Source organism: Amblyomma mixtum, chromosome 4, assembly GCF_055824585.1.
Source record: "Amblyomma mixtum isolate Tamu chromosome 4, ASM5582458v1, whole genome shotgun sequence".
NCBI lineage: Eukaryota > Metazoa > Arthropoda > Arachnida > Ixodida > Ixodidae > Amblyomma > Amblyomma mixtum.
Window position 1 is genome coordinate 25990064 of NC_143015.1, and position 19185 is coordinate 26009248.

A 19185-nucleotide genomic window follows, 5' to 3' on the forward strand; every position below is an offset into this window, starting at 1 on the left:
CCTCATTATGCTAATGGGCCTCCATTGTATTTGGCGCTCCAGAATGGCAGGATATCATTGCGATCCTGATGCAAGGCCTGCACGGATCTATTTTCGGGAGTGCATGCATAAGTATATTGAAGTTCAGAAACTTGCTCCTGAAGCTCCCGAGTGGCTCGAAAGAGTCGAGCCTTTGGTGACGCTTAAGGAGTTTTAATATGATGTGTTGTTAATTATTGCTCATTGCGCTCTGTAAGTGTATTTGTGTACTGTGGTTCTTGCCGAAGTCAGGCAATAAATAAAAAAAAAAAGAGCATAATTTTCAGTGCGTTAGTACTCCAGCCCGCATTCACGTGGAAAAAGCCGTTTGTCCTTCTGACAGGTGCCTCACCTGCCACGGCGAACAGGTGACAACCTGTCCAGGTGTGTATATATACATACAGGTCGCCACCCGTGATTTGGACCCGTTTACACCCGCTTACAGTGGATAAGACTCACAGGCTTAGTGTTCTATACAGAATCTGTGGGTTACAATGTTTCATGTGTCTGTAACTACTTTACTGACCACAAGACACCAACTATGAGTGATATGCATGCATCGAACGATTGTAAATAAACACTGTGTCATGTATCTACAATGCTTCGTCCATGCTATGCAAACACACAACACACTCTTGACTTACCATTTTTTGCACATATCATTATCATGCATAATAAATCATATCCACGAGAGGTAAGTGCGAAACCAAGATAAACAACGCCAAACAACGAACTGACACCTCTCATTTTTTAAGCCCTTCTGAAGTAAGTTTCGGGAAAATCTGGCGACTGTAATCAGGCTATATGCATTACCTTCTTATACAGAGGAAAAAAATGTAATTGAAATTTCAGTAGCTGTAATTCGAATACTCAGCACTAGCTGTTTCTCCCCGTGCTTTCGCGATTACTACATTTGCCATGCGTGAAAGTGTGACGATTGCTTTTCTGTTTTGGGAGTGTGTTTTACGAGGAACGGGACCACTAGACTTCTCCTGGCCTACGTCATGGATGACGTTTCATACGTGGGACGAAGGGCGTAGCTTAAAGTGGTTGGCATAACATTCTGCTCTGGCGGCACAGTGCAGTTGTTGACAGTACGTGCAAAGTGTTCTAAGTTGAGCAGGGACACATTTCTGCAGCTCAGAAGTGCAGTTTTACACCAGGTAGTTACCGGTGCGATCTTTCGCCGTGTACTTAAAAAGAATTATTGAAACCATATCCGAAATTTTGACAATGCACTGTCCTCTTGTTTGAAGTCGCTTGTAGCAAGGAATGTGTTGAATGGCTGATCACCCCCCCCATGATGATCACGCATTTTTTATTTTTGCTTGCTGCGGTGCATAATTGCAGCCGGACAACCGCACGGCTTTACTGATGGTCTTTGCGATGAACTTGAAAGCCTGGCTGTGATCGCCTTTGCTGAAGCGGCTGTGGATCTGCAATAGATATTTTACATGAATAGACGAACAAGTTCGCGCTATCGCCGAAGTCATTTGAAAGTATGGTCAGGCTGAAGGCTGCAAAAGTGATTGAAACGATCTGGGTAACTCATGATCTGAGCTAGTTGGTTTAACTTTGCATGCGTTACAGCGTAAAACGTAAACATGAGAAGAGAGGGGCGATATAAGGCAGCGTTTAACTTAGCTTTATTTTGAAATCTCCGAAGCAATACTTTTATTTCTTTTGACATGGTAAAGTTGCGCGGAAACGCACATACACAAGACAGGATACAGGACGAGCGCAGACTATACGCCATAAAGCTTCCATCAGGGGTAACGGAAAAACCTGACACGTGGACAACGGAGGCAACAAACAGCAAAAATGCGTCAGGCAGAATCCGTTATACCACATGCAAATCAATAGAACTGAGCAAGTGCTTCGTGAAGTGAAAGCAACGAAAGCCTCCGTAAAGTAAAAAAAAGAGCTATGGTTTCTAGGTAGTTAAACGGAGTAGACGTGCAAAAGCATGTTTTTAGCCTGGTTGGCTAAACCACTCTTTGGAACTGGTTAGAGGTTGATGAAGACCACGATGTGCAATGCACAACACGACAGTGCGTTGCATTTTAACACGGGGGTGTGATCGGCTGCGACGATAGCATAGTGCTCTCGTGCAGTGGCCGGCGAAGCTGATCTGTTCGCGTCAGGTTAGAAACCCAGTCGCGGCAATATTTATTTATTTCTGCACGGGATGTTGCTGTGATAGGTTTGGCCACGGTCCTTTTAAGGTCACTTTCCTATTGGCTGCGCCTGGCGCGACACTTCTCCGAACTTACCCGAGCTTCCTCCCGTTGGCTACGCTTTGCGCGACGCTCCTTCGAACTAATCCGAACTTACCCGAGTGCTCCGTCCTGTCTCCTTTGTCTTATTGTGTCGTCTTTGCGTGCGCAAAACAGAATTCTGAGAATTCTTGCCCGAGTGACTTTGAGCATTACACAAGATTTTGTAGCGAAAGCAACACTACGCTAGTCACCGATCCATTTCGCGGAGCCGAGGAAAGGCCATCGCGCTTCGCATGCGCGAGGAGCAGTGACGTCACACGGCGCACAGCTGGCACGCCACCGCCGTCGCTGCGAGGGTGACTCAGAGGTGCCGCCGCCGCGCTCGCCAGTTGCGCATGCGCAGTAGCGGCGCATAGCTAGCGTGCCGGGGCCGCCGCCGCTGCCGCGCGCTCTCCATCGGCTCTCTCCTCGTTGCTTTCGCAATCCTCCAGGTTTAACCAGAGCTGAACCATTGTCAATTTTTTGGTTCGGACCGTATCAAGAAGTGCCTTCATACTAAAACATTAAATATGTGAACATTCGTGGTGGCACAGTAATTACGGCGCTCGGCTGCTCACCCGAAAGACGCGGGAACGATCCCTGCCGCGGCGGTCGAATTTCGGTGCAGGCGAATTTCTAGAGGCGCGTGTACTGTGAGATGTCAGTGCACGCTAAAGGACGCCAGGTGGTCGAAATTTCCGGAGCCTTTCACGGTGGCGTTCCTCGTAGCAGTGAGTCGCTTTGGGATGTTAAGCCAGCATACACCAAACCATATACATGTATTAAACGTAGCAGAAAGCCGTGCATATAAAAATCCCGACATCACACGGCTAAAAAGAAGACGAGAAGATTGTTAAAAGGCAAAGACGGAGAGAGTAAGCGGAGCAGAATATTTACCAGCACGCTGTCGGTAACCGTACTGAATAAATAATGGTTGACTGTCTTAGAAAAATCACTGACACATAAGAAAATGAAGTGGGACTTAATATTTACTCTGACGACTTCAGATTGAATAAAAGTTAACTGATCAAAACTTCCTCCCACCATTACACAATTTTGTTTCTGCCGTAGAAAGCCTGATAACAGATTCTGAAATCATCCACGAAGCCGCAGCAAAGATATTCTGAAAGAGAATATTGCCTCAAATTTTTGTAGTGTTTATTTACTCATTCTTCAAATTGAAATATGCCTGCGCTTAAAAGACACGGACTGAAAGATAGAGACACACACACATAGCGCTGGACTTACAACTGAATCTTTATTCTGGAAACACTGCTCTTTATGCACACCAGCAGCTGATAAAAATGGAAGATGGTAACACCCGGATGATAAAAAATCGACAAACTGTCTCGTCACATGTCCAGTCCTACCTTCCCTTTTGCAAAAATGCCCTTTCCTTTGATAGTAGTGAAAGGGACGTGCTACTCACGCATGCATCCCCACTGTCAGCTATGCTCATGGCTTCAATTATTTCACGCACCGTTTGGTCACGGTTCCTGCTTACTATCTTCGTCTCGTTATAGGAAGGTACACATTTACACTCTTGACAATGAACCACCAAATTCCCATCGCTTTTCCGTTCCATGTTCTTCCGATGTTCCCGGAGCCGCTCATTCAAACATCGCCCCGTTTGGCCTACATATGCTTTGCCACATGTAAGCGGCAACCTGTATACCACTCCTTCTGCGCATGCGACCATGGGGACTTGGTGTTTCTTTTTACACCCCTTAGTTTTTCTTTCTGGGTAAGTTACTATTTTGCATAAGTTTTCCAATTTGTCCGGGGCTGAAAAAACGACCCTAGTTTTTACCTTCGAACCAATTCTTTTAAGATTATGGGACACCCCATGAATGTACGGAATCACCACCGTTTTCTCCTTTTGTTTTTCTCCCTCCTTGCTAGGCACCGTACCCTTTTTGCCAAATTTCTTGAGCATGCTTTTTGCCACCGACACTAAAACCTGATCCGGATAACCTGCTTCCCTTAGCCTCACCACCTGCTGCTCAAAACTTTCTTTGACTAATTCCGGGCAAGATTTCTTCAACGCATTTTGAAAACATAACCTCACGATTGCCCTCTTCACTAATTTTGAATGTGCAGAGCTGAACGGAAGCAAACCTTTGTTACCTCTAGGCTGGTACATCCAAAATGTCCCATCAGACGCCAGTGACAGCTTGATATCGAGGAAGCGTATCGTGCCTTCGTTCATTTCTTCATATGTGATTATTAGTGGGTTAAGGGTTTTACTAAAAACAGCAAGTAGCTCTTGCACAGCAGAGTCATAAATACCGTCAAGGTGATTAAAGACCACTAAAAAGTCATCCACAAACCGGAACACTTTAACGCCAACAACTTTGTTTTCATCTCGCAACAGGATAGCCAACTTTCTGTCACACTGGGCAAGGAAAATGTTACTTAGAACTGGCGCGATACACGACCCGATGCAAACACCTTTCTTCTGCCGATAAACCGCATCATTCCAAGTGACGCACGTGGCAGCCAAATAGAAGGACAACATTTCCAGAAAATTGCTCACGCACATTCCCGTTTCATTTTGGAATGCTACACTTCCAAACTGATCAATGCAATCAGCCACGCATTGAAGCAACTCCTGATGTGGCAAGGAATAATATAGATCCTTTATATCAAACGAGCACGCCATGAACCGACTGTCTTTGTGATTGTCCAGAAAAGTTATAATCTGTTGGGAATCCTTCACCAAAAACGGATCATCGATACTCAGTAGGTTGAGCTTGCCTTTAAGAAATTCAGCAATTGACTTTTGCCATGTTCCCGACTCAGATACGATAACCCTTAGGGGACAACCAGGCTTGTGGGTCTTAGCCGTAAACATAAATTTCAGACTATTGCATTCACTCTTGTCTATACTTGAAACGAGTCTAGTTAATTCCAGTTTTTCACATAGTTTCTTCCCCTTTGCTTTCAAGCTGCGTAAGGAATTACGGGGAAGTTTCTCAAAAACTGAATTCACAGCCTCCAAAGCTTTTTTACCAAACATCTCTTTCGTTAAACCAACGAAACCACCGTCCTTGTCCGCAGTAAGTAAACATAAAGAGTCATCCCGCAGCACTGAAATAACCCGCCCTATTGGAAGACTGGTTTTCGCAGGCTTACATCTTGAAAGAACGTCCACTCCCTCCAATATGCATCGTTCACTCTCGGACGTTGGAGCGAACCTTGCAACTTGGCGCACGAGGGACAGCAGCTCAGGCGCGGTCTTCCGTGGTTCCACGGCGAACTTGGGGCCAAGTGAGAGCACCCGCTGCACATCCTGAGGCAGGCGAACGTCGTCTAGGGTGTGAACTGCTTTCACTTCCGTCACTGATTTTGCAGGAACGCAGGCACGAAGGGCCTTCAGGGCCTTCAGAGTTCTTCGGGACTATCAACGTACCGCTGACTGCACGGCAGAATTTTTGTGGCAACAAGTTCTGCCTCATCTTCGTGCCTGCGTTCCTGCAAAATCAGTGACGGAAGTGAAAGCAGTTCACACCCTAGACGACGTTCGCCTGCCTCAGGATGTGCAGCGAGTGCTCTCACTTGGCCCCAAGTTCGCCGTGGAACCACGGAAGACCGCGCCTGAGCTGCTGTCCCTCGTGCGCCAAGTTGCAAGGTTCGCTCCAACGTCCGAGAGTGAACGATGCATATTGGAGGGAGTGGACGTTCTTTCAAGATGTAAGCCTGCGAAAACCAGTCTTCCAATAGGGCGGGTTATTTCAGTGCTGCGGGATGACTCTTTATGTTTACTTACTGCGGACAAGGACGGTGGTTTCGTTGTTTTAACGAAAGAGATGTTTGGTAAAAAAGCTTTGGAGGCTGTGAATTCAGTTTTTGAGAAACTTCCCCGTAATTCCTTACGCAGCTTGAAAGCAAAGGGGAAGAAACTATGTGAAAAACTGGAATTAACTAGACTCGTTTCAAGTATAGACAAGAGTGAATGCAATAGTCTGAAATTTATGTTTACGGCTAAGACCCACAAGCCTGGTTGTCCCCTAAGGGTTATCGTATCTGAGTCGGGAACATGGCAAAAGTCAATTGCTGAATTTCTTAAAGGCAAGCTCAACCTACTGAGTATCGATGATCCGTTTTTGGTGAAGGATTCCCAACAGATTATAACTTTTCTGGACAATCACAAAGACAGTCGGTTCATGGCGTGCTCGTTTGATATAAAGGATCTATATTATTCCTTGCCACATCAGGAGTTGCTTCAATGCGTGGCTGATTGCATTGATCAGTTTGGAAGTGTAGCATTCCAAAATGAAACGGGAATGTGCGTGAGCAATTTTCTGGAAATGTTGTCCTTCTATTTGGCTGCCACGTGCGTCACTTGGAATGATGCGGTTTATCGGCAGAAGAAAGGTGTTTGCATCGGGTCGTGTATCGCGCCAGTTCTAAGTAACATTTTCCTTGCCCAGTGTGACAGAAAGTTGGCTATCCTGTTGCGAGATGAAAACAAAGTTGTTGGCGTTAAAGTGTTCCGGTTTGTGGATGACTTTTTAGTGGTCTTTAATCACCTTGACGGTATTTATGACTCTGCTGTGCAAGAGCTACTTGCTGTTTTTAGTAAAACCCTTAACCCACTAATAATCACATATGAAGAAATGAACGAAGGCACGATACGCTTCCTCGATATCAAGCTGTCACTGGCGTCTGATGGGACATTTTGGATGTACCAGCCTAGAGGTAACAAAGGTTTGCTTCCGTTCAGCTCTGCACATTCAAAATTAGTGAAGAGGGCAATCGTGAGGTTATGTTTTCAAAATGCGTTGAAGAAATCTTGCCCGGAATTAGTCAAAGAAAGTTTTGAGCAGCAGGTGGTGAGGCTAAGGGAAGCAGGTTATCCGGATCAGGTTTTAGTGTCGGTGGCAAAAAGCATGCTCAAGAAATTTGGCAAAAAGGGTACGGTGCCTAGCAAGGAGGGAGAAAAACAAAAGGAGAAAACGGTGGTGATTCCGTACATTCATGGGGTGTCCCATAATCTTAAAAGAATTGGTTCGAAGGTAAAAACTAGGGTCGTTTTTTCAGCCCCGGACAAATTGGAAAACTTATGCAAAATAGTAACTTACCCAGAAAGAAAAACTAAGGGGTGTAAAAAGAAACACCAAGTCCCCATGGTCGCATGCGCAGAAGGAGTGGTATACAGGTTGCCGCTTACATGTGGCAAAGCATATGTAGGCCAAACGGGGCGATGTTTGAATGAGCGGCTCCGGGAACATCGGAAGAACATGGAACGGAAAAGCGATGGGAATTTGGTGGTTCATTGTCAAGAGTGTAAATGTGTACCTTCCTATAACGAGACGAAGATAGTAAGCAGGAACCGTGACCAAACGGCGCGTGAAATAATTGAAGCCATGAGCATAGCGGACAGTGGGGATGCATGCGTGAGTAGCACGTCCCTTTCACTACTATCAAAGGAAAGGGCATTTTTGCAAAAGGGAAGGTAGGACTGGACATGTGACGAGACAGTTTGTCGATTTTTTATCATCCGGGTGTTACCATCTTCCATTTTTATCAGCTGCTGGTGTGCATAAAGAGCAGTGTTTCCAGAATAAAGATTCAGTTGTAAGTCCAGCGCTATGTGTGTGTGTCTCTATCTTTCAGTCCGTGTCTTTTAAGCGCAGGTATATTTCAATATGGCAAACCAACTCGCCCAACAAACCACTCTGCTCATTCTTCAAAGCTGCCTGCACGCCGATTTATTGCTTTGTTTGGGATGCAAGACGCGACTAAATTTATCTCGACTGAACGCGTTCAGGCGGAGCCGAGTCTACGTTGTTCAGGATGTTGTAGTAACTTTGCACGCTTTATGTCGAAAGTCGGCACCAGCTTTAGATTGAGCACTGCCTAGAGCGGCTGGAATTCCGCTTCGCCGACCGCCGAGCGCGCTTGTTGCTACGCCGCCGCCGAGTGATTCAGCAATTTGCGGGCACAAATGAGCCCAAATGAAGAGTTCTGTCTAGAAGCCATTTTCGCTGTCTTCCAGCTTTCCGGCTACAGTCATCGTTATGTGACAATATCAGGGCAAATAGTGTCAATTTCCTTAGAGACGTCCAGAAAATGAGCACGTGCAAACTGTTTACGACGGCGTAAGGAATTTAATGCAACAGAGAAATCTTCTATAAGTGTTTATGCATATTTCACCTGTAGACACACTGATTTCGTGATATGACGTCACGCTTGCTTAGAAAATGTGCTGAGGTAAAAGTCGTGTTTCTCAAATAATTCAGGCATACTGGGGGTTATCAAAGTACGTCTTGGTGAACCTTGATTCCGAGGCTGGATAGGCAACAGCTGGGCATAGGAGTTAATAGAGAATACCTAAGTAATACGCAATTCGCCGGCGACATTCCCTTGCTAAGTCACTCAGGATATGAACTGCAAAGGATGATAAATGAGTTGGACAGAGCAGAACGGCGGGTTCAAAAATTAACATGCAGAAATTTAAAATAATTTTTGCAGTCTAGCAAGAGAACAGCAGTTCACAATTGGTAGCAAGGTACTGGAAGTAGTAAGGGAGTACGTCTACTTAGGACAGGCACTGACCGCTGATCCGGATCATGAGAGGGAAATAACTAGAAGAATAACAATCCGGTGGATCGCATATGGCAGGTTCTCTCCGATCATGAATGTCAGTTTACCATTATAGCTCAAGAGAAAAGAAAACAGCTGTATCTTACCGGCACTCACCTATTGGGCAGAAACGTGGAGGCTAAGAAAAGGTTTGGTTTGGTTTATGGGGTTTAACGTCCCAAAACTACACAGGCTATGATGGACGCCTTATTGAAGGGCTCCGCAAATTTAGACCACCTGGGGTTCTTTAACTTTCAATGGCATCGCACACTACATTGGCCTCTACAATTTAGCCTTCATCGAAATTCGACCGCCACGGCCGGGATCGAACCCGCGTCTTTCGGGTCAGCCGCAGAGCACCATAACCACTGAGCCACCGCGGCGGCCCTGACGAAAAGGGTCAAGCTTAACGGTGCTCTAAAGAGTTTCAGAGCTCGTTTCTTTACCGTGGGAACTCTATCTACACGCTTCGAGCATTGTTAGAAACGTCGAATTGTGGCCTGTGCGACCGATTTCCCTATTAAATCGGATTAGACGTCAGCCACCTTTATTTTGAACTGACCTCCGACAGTAGGAGTCAGCCAACGCATGGAGTTCCATTCAGCCACTCGCGTGGCGGCTTCGCTTTCCTTTTAGTTTTATTTTTTTTTAGGTTTTGGTGAATAAACAGTTTCAGTCGCAAACATAGCCGCCAATAGACTTTTTAGAAAATTCAGTCTGGCAACTTGGCAGGCATCATCATCAGCAACTTCCGTCGGCACCGTGCACCATATTTTGGGCACCTTTGGCTAGCAGACGCGCAGCTGTAGTGCTCTTCACAGCCTTTGCATCAGTTTCCACCTTGTGGCATGTCTACAATACTTTGGCTGAATTTGTGAAAGCGATGGCAGAAAATTTGCAGTGGTCGAGGGACCTGACTATCATGCCGGGCGAATTTTCGGAAAGGCTTTTGGACTCCTAATGTCCGGCCGCACCTCCCAGCGAAGCTACAAGCTGGTATGGGAGACTTGCTGCGATCCGTCGACAGCTAGTGCGCGCTGCCGTGCAGGTCGAATCTCCTGTCGATGAAGGAGGGCTAACAACACCGTACTCGACTACGAGTAGGCGCACTGCAGGGCGGAATGCGTGTCGATCCGGATGCGGGCGCTCGATCTACAGTGCCGGTGCCCTAGCCGTCGGTTCAAAATCAGTCGCGTTGTAGCTGTTCACATGCATAGTTTGCTCTCTTCAGATCAGGGTGACAGATTACCTGAATGCTTGCCGCAGGCACTGACCCAGCGAAAACACACCGCTATTGCACTCTGCCTATGTCGCCGTCGTTTGCTGCAGATTCGAAACGGAGAGAACAACGGCGCTCTTCGACGCGCCGCATCGTCGCGCTCTTTTTCCCGTACATGGAACTCATTATGACTGGTTGAGCCGCGGATGCATGCAAATCCAAAACAAGCGCGCTTGAGCAACGTTTGATTATGTGACGCGTCGAAACAGTCGCCAGCATCGGAAACAATGCATGCCCTCTATTGCACCGCAGGTGGCACTTTTATATTTGTGCTCACTATACAGCGGAAGGGCTCCAGGTAGAATGAACTTTTATATCATTTATTTTAATGCGAAAACGCACAGGTCACGGACGAGAAGAAAGAAGCATGCAGCTACTTCATGCGCTCCGTGCTCTGGATTTGTTTCCGTGCGCGTCTCTTAGACCACCGTGATTCACACTTGCGAGTAGCAGAGGTCGCGCGACTGCTTTGGTCGAAAAGCGACTGTCGCGGACCAGTCGCTCCCTCCTCGATTTTCCAGCCTCGCGACTGCGAGTCGCAAACCGTTGAACCAATCAGCGAGCGACTCGAGCTTTCAACGACGACGCCGTTCGCGGGCGCGCCGGGCGACGAACTGTGCTGCTGCCCTAGTCGTCGCTAAGCCTAGCCGGTTTCATATATCGATGCCGCAGCTGAGGGCGCGTCGGATCCTGGCCAGCGCTAGTAATTAATAAGATGCTGCTTTCTTCACTGCTTTACTGTGAACCTCGTCTCATAATAATAATGAGACATGCTCGATTTCCGCGGCGCCTTCAGCAGTGGGGCTAGCAGACAACAGTCGTGCCGCAGTGCATCAAAGCGGCTACGGGAAGAAATTTGCTTGTGTCGCGGTTATCACTTCTACCAGCAACTCGGTATTGACCAGCGATCTTCAAAAATTATTCATTTTTTACATGCCTCTCCCCACGGGCTTGGTGTGAACGCGAACAAGCAATACTGGCGCATACGCCGGCTCTGCAGAGATGCGCGCCTCTGTCATCATGGCGCTTGTACGACCGCGGTGCACGTCAAAACCGTCACAGCATCCTCCTCTTCGCTAAGGTCGTAGTAGTTAATTGCTAATAGCAGTTTAGAGGACCGAGCGCGAGTGCAGGAGGCGCGGCCAAAGCAGACTATAAACAATCGAAAGCGCCCGAACAACGTCAATATTCCCGAGTTTTCGCTTCAAACGAGAGTCTGACGAGAAGGCGACCTGCTGGTCGTGCTTACAAGTGTGAACAACGGTGTCGTCGATCTGCTGCCTGGTCGCAAGCGACTGCTGATCGCATGCCCTTCGCGACTCGCAAGTGTGAATGGGCGCTGCGCTGGCTGCAGAAAGGCACACAGCAGCATGCCGCCATCGCGACTACAGCTTGGTGCAGAAAGCCAATGTCATGGAAGGTGGCTAGGACACAGAAACAAGAAAACTGCGCTTGTTGTGGCTTCGCCGGGAGCAGTACTTTTCAATCCGGCCCGAGCGCAGTCCGGCAGGCGTAAGCCCAAGAAATGGCGGAGGCACCGCGGTACGCGCGCCACCCACCAGATGGCGCTGAATTTTCTAATGGGTCTATTAGGCCCACGGAAACAAAAACACCTGTGGACTCTTTGCTTTACGCATCGCTCCGCCGATTGCAGAGCACCAAGCCTCCACGTGACTGGCTGTCACACCACGCTCTGGTTGACTTGCCCTACTTACGGAGGTGAGTTCAAAAATAAGGTGGAACCGTGACGTGCAATTCGGTTTAATAGGGAAGTTGGCTGGACAAGAGAATAATTCGACAATAATACAAGACAAGACAATAATTTCTACAAATGCTAGGAGCGTGTGCATCGAGTTTCCGCGGTGAAAAGACCAACTCAGAATCTTCCTTAGTGCACCTTTAAGTTAAGGAAACTCAGCGAGGTATGGAAAAAAAATGATGGGAGCAACGTTAAAAGACTCGAAGCGGGCAGAGTGGGTGAGGAAACAAACACGGCTTAAGGACATCCTAGTCAAAATCAAGAGGAATAAGTGGGCTTAGGCAGGGCATGTAATGCGAAGGCAAGATAACCGCTGGTCCTTAAGGGTAACGGAGTGGATTCCAAGAGAAGGCAAAAGTAGCAGGGGTGAGCGGCAGAAAGGTGGGCTGGTGAGTTCAAGAGGTTTGCGGGGATACGGCAGCAGCAGCTGGCAAAGGACAGGGTTAAATGCAGAGACATGGGAGAGGCCTTTGCCCTGCAGTGGGCGTAGTCCGGATGATGATGACGATAATGACTGAAATCAGCGTTCAAATTCTCTCCGTAGTGCACACCGCAAGGCGCAGTTCTTTTGAAGGCTTCTGTTAAACAGCAGTGCGCAGTATTGTGGGGTCTGAATGTTGCTGTATTATGCCAATAAATAGGCGTCGGTAATCGATGTGTTGCCTTACTGTGGCTATCATCATAATGAAGTTTACTGCACTCAGTGAGAACAGACTGATTTGCTACCGACACTCCTCACCTGACACGCCCTGTTATTTGTATATATATCCCGTCGGCTTGTTTGCACCCTAATATCTACTCAATGCCATCAGCGCAATGAAGCATGAGCCTGGCATGAAATATCACTTTTGTTGTGTAATTCATCACTGTCGAACACTATTGACGATGAAATGTTTACCAAAAATGCATTACCTGTTGTGCAATTGTTTTAACCTCTTCAGGAAGCGAGATGCCCAGGTGTTCAAGCAGTTGCACAAGCCAGGTCTGGCAGTTGTTCAGAACCGGATCGAAGTCCAGGTCATTATTCATACTACCAAAAGCTCGGTCTACGGCCTCTGGTGTGATTTCGAACACTCCCAAGGAAACCTGTAAAGAGAAAAAACATTGCATGTTTCATCCGTTTGAGTTTGTTGTGCGCAAGCAAGAAAAGACGTTTATAAAATTTTGGCGATGTAACCTGTTCTGTGCAGTGGGACTCTGGGTGATTGGGTAACCGTTCATATGCTCGAGCTCTGTACCGATAACAAAGCGCTTTGCTACATTCGGTGGAGCTGGATAGCCTGCTAGCTTTTGCCGAACAGGTGACAAACCTTCAGGGGTCTATTTTTGACTGTACAGTGAAGTTATTCTGATTGACAGAATTGAAAGTGACCACTCGGTCCTACCGCTACTTTCAGTTTATGTCGCCTGTGTAGCATTTGAACAACCTGAATGCTCATATATCATTAGCGAACCCTCCCCCCCCCTCCCCACCCAAACCTACACACTCACTTATTAGAGTTTACATTGTACATAACCTGGCCCACGGAAAATCTTCACGCGTGGCTGTCAATTGATGGCGACGAGAGTTTCGCAACACGTCCTATGGATGGCGCAGCCGTCGCTCACATTGAGGGGACGATGTTTTCGGGCGGGTGGCGGTCAGGAAGCTGAGTGAGGAGGGTAACTCTGCTTTTCTAAAAGCCTGCAGGAGTGGAAGGCGGTCTTTCACGCATCTGACGTTCCAGATTTAGCATTGGATGACATACCTACGAGTAAAACAAAGCGTCAAACAGGAGCGACTGACTACTAAAGCGACTGTGAAAATTGCATATGACTACGACGCATTGAATGGTTGTGAATAAAAATGTGCTTCTCGAAAATTGTACCATTTTGGCACGTGTCACTCTTTTCATACATTGTGTAATCGCTAGATTGTGCTGTGGTGCGTACGTGGGGAGCTCAACATGAGCGGTACGCGATGTGTTGCGTCTGATGCTTATACTATGCAGTAAAATATCAGGCGTAGCCTCAAACTTAAAAACATCCGCATCTTAAGCGAAAAAAAAAACGGCAGAAATGTGCCCAAAATAGGACAGAATTTTTTCTCACTTGCTCGTGGTGACAGATCATCACTTCTGCATCTTTCATTCAGATTCTCAGTGCACCTCACGCTTTCGCACGTGCATTTCGCTAAGGATAATAAGTGTAACCGCAACCATGATTTAAATTTCCAACAGGAGTTTTTAACTTTGAAAACGAGAATACTCAGTGAACTTCACTGGTCTTTGCGTACACCGCTTGCGAGGAATAGTCGGTTGTCGCATGTCTCGGCGTTTGGTGTCTGTTGGAAAAGATAAAAGGCTTTCTTTGCCACTTTCAGTGTGAATCAACAGGAAGGAAAAACACAGAAATGCCAGGCAGTCCGTGTCGCCGCTACTTTTAGTTAAACGTGCCGCGAAGCCGCAGGACAAATTTCATCGTTTAGGGCAAAAAGCTGTTGACGTTTTTTTTTTGTGTGTGTGTGTGTGTGTGACAGTAGAACCAGCACCTCAGGTCAATTATTCATTGAGAGACGAGATAGCCGCTCGCGGAAGCCGTCGTCTGCTAGCTGGGCTCAAGCTTGAGCTGAGGTTGTAGTTTGTATGCGAAAATTAAACTGCCTGATCATTGGTTGATCGATTGGTTTATCGATTGAGTTATTTACTGATTTATTTATTCCACATGATATTTGTTTGGCGCCGGAACGCCGCAGACGCCGATTATTATCTATTATGTGCATCCAGTGAGAGGAGGAAAAGCTCGTGCCTTGTATGGACAAAGTGTTTGTTGATTGAACCCGCGTCCTCGATGTCAGAGAGAGAAAGCGATGCCAAGGGTTCCATATTGGGGCGAGAGTGAGGGGAGGCGGTGTACGTTGATGTGGGTAGCGTGGCGGGCGAGGACTTAAGCAAAGTTGTATTGACATTGTGCACTTGATATAGGCACTCACGCGATGTTTACGCTATCGCTGCGCAAAACGCTAAATTCAGCGAAACTTGTTGGTTTTGCTCTTGCCTTGCTTGTTTGGAGGGCTTTGCAAAGAAGAAAGCAAACGCAACAACTTTGTGCCCTAATGCGAGGTGCCGCACTTGTCCGCACACAACGTTTACTCCATTCCGCCCATCCCTGAGCATCTGCTGCTACAGTACCTAGAAAATTTTACCTATCTCTGCTCGGCAGCGCCACCATCTCAAAAGCGACTCTTCCGCTTTAGCTCACTTCAGCGCGTTTGGGAGCCGCTGCAACCGATGAGTAATTTTTTTCTCGTTTTCGCAGATATTTCGTTGCCTGCATGCTATCATTGCCTGTGCCGCAGCTTCGAGTCTGTATTAATTATTTCTGACTTCCTTTCTACACAAATAAAACGGTGATTTAAAATAACAGTGGTTTTCTTCAACGAACACCAGTGCTGGACTAGGATGTCGTTCGCGTGGGTAGTGTATAGCACTGGACACAATGCGGCCCATATGGCGTCCGTTCAGTGTACCAAGGTTTTCAGGAAAGTCCGCCACCAAGTTTCAAAGATAGAGTTTTTGGGTTAAAGAGAAGCTTTTAGAGGCATAACAATACCAGTGTTGCCGGACGACAAAAACAGGTTAATCATGTGAACTAGTGAAGCGAGTAACAAACTTCTAACAGTTAACTTTTAATTATTAACGACAGGCGCCTGATTGCAATTTGTTAGGTTTAGCCGGCTGTTAGTAATAGCCATATCAGTTTTTGAAATTTCGAAAACGGGATTACCCTCGGCACTGTGGCTAAACAAATTTGGGCCATTTCTCGTGCCATTCGAAAACCGCTGCGGGCAGCGCAACGCGACGTCAGTCAAAACGCAACACTTCGATCTGCTACCGTGAACCGCTTCCGTCATAGAGTTTCTTACTATTACCTAGAGGAAAAACTGGCGCCCCTTGTAGCCACTGTGACTTCAGCCTCCAAGGGCGCTCAAAGCACCATGGGCCGGTGAGCTACCGACTGCACAAGTAGAACTTAGGGTCAAAAATAATGCAAAAATAAACGCTGGTCGATAATCAAGAATGCCATAACATTCTATATCCTGTCTAATGATCGCAACAAACGAGCAGAAAAACATGTAAATGCCAAGTTTGCTCAAAATAAGAGCTGTCTCGCTCTCATATTGCCCAAGTATTGAACTCTACAAAAACTAATATTTCGTGCTTAACAGGCCCGCCTTTAAATCAATATGTTTTCAAAAAAAAAAACGCTGTTGCTTAAACACGTTAAAAGGTGTTTTAATAGCATTTCGGCAAAAGGAAACTTTTTATTGGCGTCGTGTGTTGTTGCGGTTTCGCTACTATGGTTTTTGCACACTGGCTTTTGCATCTCAGAAGTGCCACTCCGTGTTCCCGAAAAAATCCGACTGTGCCGCACCAAGTAGCTCACCGCCCCATGATGCATTGAGCGTCCACGGACGGACGGACGGACGGACGGACGGACGGACGGACGGACGGACGGACGGACGGACGGACGGACGGACGGACGGACGGACGGACGGACGGACGGACGGACGGACGGACGGACGGACGGACGGACGGACGGACGGACGGACGGACGGACGGACGGACGGACGGACGGACGGACGGACGGACGGACGGACGGACGGACGGACGGACGGACGGACGGACGGACGGACGGACGGACGGACGGACGGACGGACGGACGGACGGACGGACGGACGGACGGACGGACGGACGGACGGACGGACGGACGGACGGACGGACGGACGGACGGACGGACGGACGGACGGACGGACGGACGGACGGACGGACGGACGGACGGACGGACGGACGGACGGACGGACGGACGGACGGACGGACGGACGGACGGACGGACGGACGGACGGACGGACGGACGGACGGACGGACGGACGGACGGACGGACGGACGGACGGACGGACGGACGGACGGACGGACGGACGGACGGACGGACGGACGGACGGACGGACGGACGGACGGACGGACGGACGGACGGACGGACGGACGGACGGACGGACGGACGGACGGACGGACGGACGGACGGACGGACGGACGGACGGACGGACGGACGGACGGACGGACGGACGGACGGACGGACGGACGGACGGACGGACGGACGGACGGACGGACGGACGGACGGACGGACGGACGGACGGACGGACGGACGGACGGACGGACGGACGGACGGACGGACGGACGGACGGACGGACGGACGGACGGACGGACGGACGGACGGACGGACGGACGGACGGACGGACGGACGGACGGACGGACGGACGGACGGACGGACGGACGGACGGACGGACGGACGGACGGACGGACGGACGGACGGACGGACGGACGGACGGACGGACGGACGGACGGACGGACGGACGGACGGACGGACGGACGGACGGACGGACGGACGGACGGACGGACGGACGGACGGACGGACGGACGGACGGACGGACGGACGGACGGACGGACGGACGGACGGACGGACGGACGGACGGACGGACGGACGGACGGACGGACGGACGGACGGACGGACGGACGGACGGACGGACGGACGGACGGACGGACGGACGGACGGACGGACGGACGGACGGACGGACGGACGGACGGACGGACGGACGGACGGACGGACGGACGGACGGACGGACGGACGGACGGACGGACGGACGGACGGACGGACGGACGGACGGACGGACGGACGGACGGACGGACGGACGGACGGACGGACGGACGGACGGACGGACGGACGGACGGACGGACGGACGGACGGACGGACGGACGGACGGACGGACGGACGGACGGACGGACGGACGGACGGACGGACGGACGGACGGACGGACGGACGGACGGACGGACGGACGGACGGACGGACGGACGGACGGACGGACGGACGGACGGACGGACGGACGGACGGACGGACGGACGGACGGACGGACGGACGGACGGACGGACGGACGGACGGACGGACGGACGGACGGACGGACGGACGGACGGACGGACGGACGGACGGACGGACGGACGGACGGACGGACGGACGGACGGACGGACGGACGGACGGACGGACGGACGGACGGACGGACGGACGGACGGACGGACGGACGGACGGACGGACGGACGGACGGACGGACGGACGGACGGACGGACGGACGGACGGACGGACGGACGGACGGACGGACGGACGGACGGACGGACGGACGGACGGACGGACGGACGGACGGACGGACGGACGGACGGACGGACGGACGGACGGACGGACGGACGGACGGACGGACGGACGGACGGACGGACGGACGGACGGACGGACGGACGGACGGACGGACGGACGGACGGACGGACGGACGGACGGACGGACGGACGGACGGACGGACGGACGGACGGACGGACGGACGGACGGACGGACGGACGGACGGACGGACGGACGGACGGACGGACGGACGGACGGACGGACGGACGGACGGACGGACGGACGGACGGACGGACGGACGGACGGACGGACGGACGGACGGACGGACGGACGGACGGACGGACCGGACGGACGGACGGACGGACGGACGGACGGACGGACGGACGGACGGACGGACGACGGACGGACGGACGGACGGACGGACGGACGGACGGACGGACGGACGGACGGACGGACGGACGGACGGACGGACGGACGGACGGACGGACGGACGGACGGACGGACGGACGGACGGACGGACGGACGGACGGACGGACGGACGGACGGACGGACGGACGGACGGACGGACGGACGGACGGACGGACGGACGGACGGACGGACGGACGGACGGACGGACGGACGGACGGACGGACGGACGGACGGACGGACGGACGGACGGACGGACGGACGGACGGACGGACGGACGGACGGACGGACGGACGGACGGACGGACGGACGGACGGACGGACGGACGGACGGACGGACGGACGGACGGACGGACGGACGGACGGACGGACGGACGGACGGACGGACGGACGGACGGACGGACGGACGGACGGACGGACGGACGGACGGACGGACGGACGGACGGACGGACGGACGGACGGACGGACGGACGGACGGACGGACGGACGGACGGACGGACGGAACGGACGGACGGACGGACGGACGGACGGACGGACGGACGGACGGACGGACGGACGGACGGACGGACGGACGGACGGACGGACGGACGGACGGACGGACGGACGGACGGACGGACGGACGGACGGACGGACGGACGGACGGACGGACGGACGGACGGACGGACGGACGGACGGACGGACGGA

General features: G+C 51.0%; 1 protein-coding gene across 2 annotated transcripts in view; it reads right to left on the reverse strand.

Annotated features, from left to right (window-relative positions):
• Positions 1-585: 585 nt before the first annotated feature.
• LOC149345939 (uncharacterized) overlaps positions 586-19185 on the reverse strand; it is a 38557-nt gene continuing 19957 nt past the window's right edge. For both annotated transcript variants that reach the window (XM_089585319.1, XM_089585320.1), the window contains exons 4-5: positions 12815-12988; positions 586-1454 (exon numbers count right to left, since the gene is read on the reverse strand). In XM_089585319.1, coding sequence (XP_089441445.1) covers positions 1326-1454; positions 12815-12988 — 303 coding nt within the window. In that variant the 3' untranslated portion in view covers positions 586-1325. The remainder of the gene's footprint in view (positions 1455-12814; positions 12989-19185) is intronic.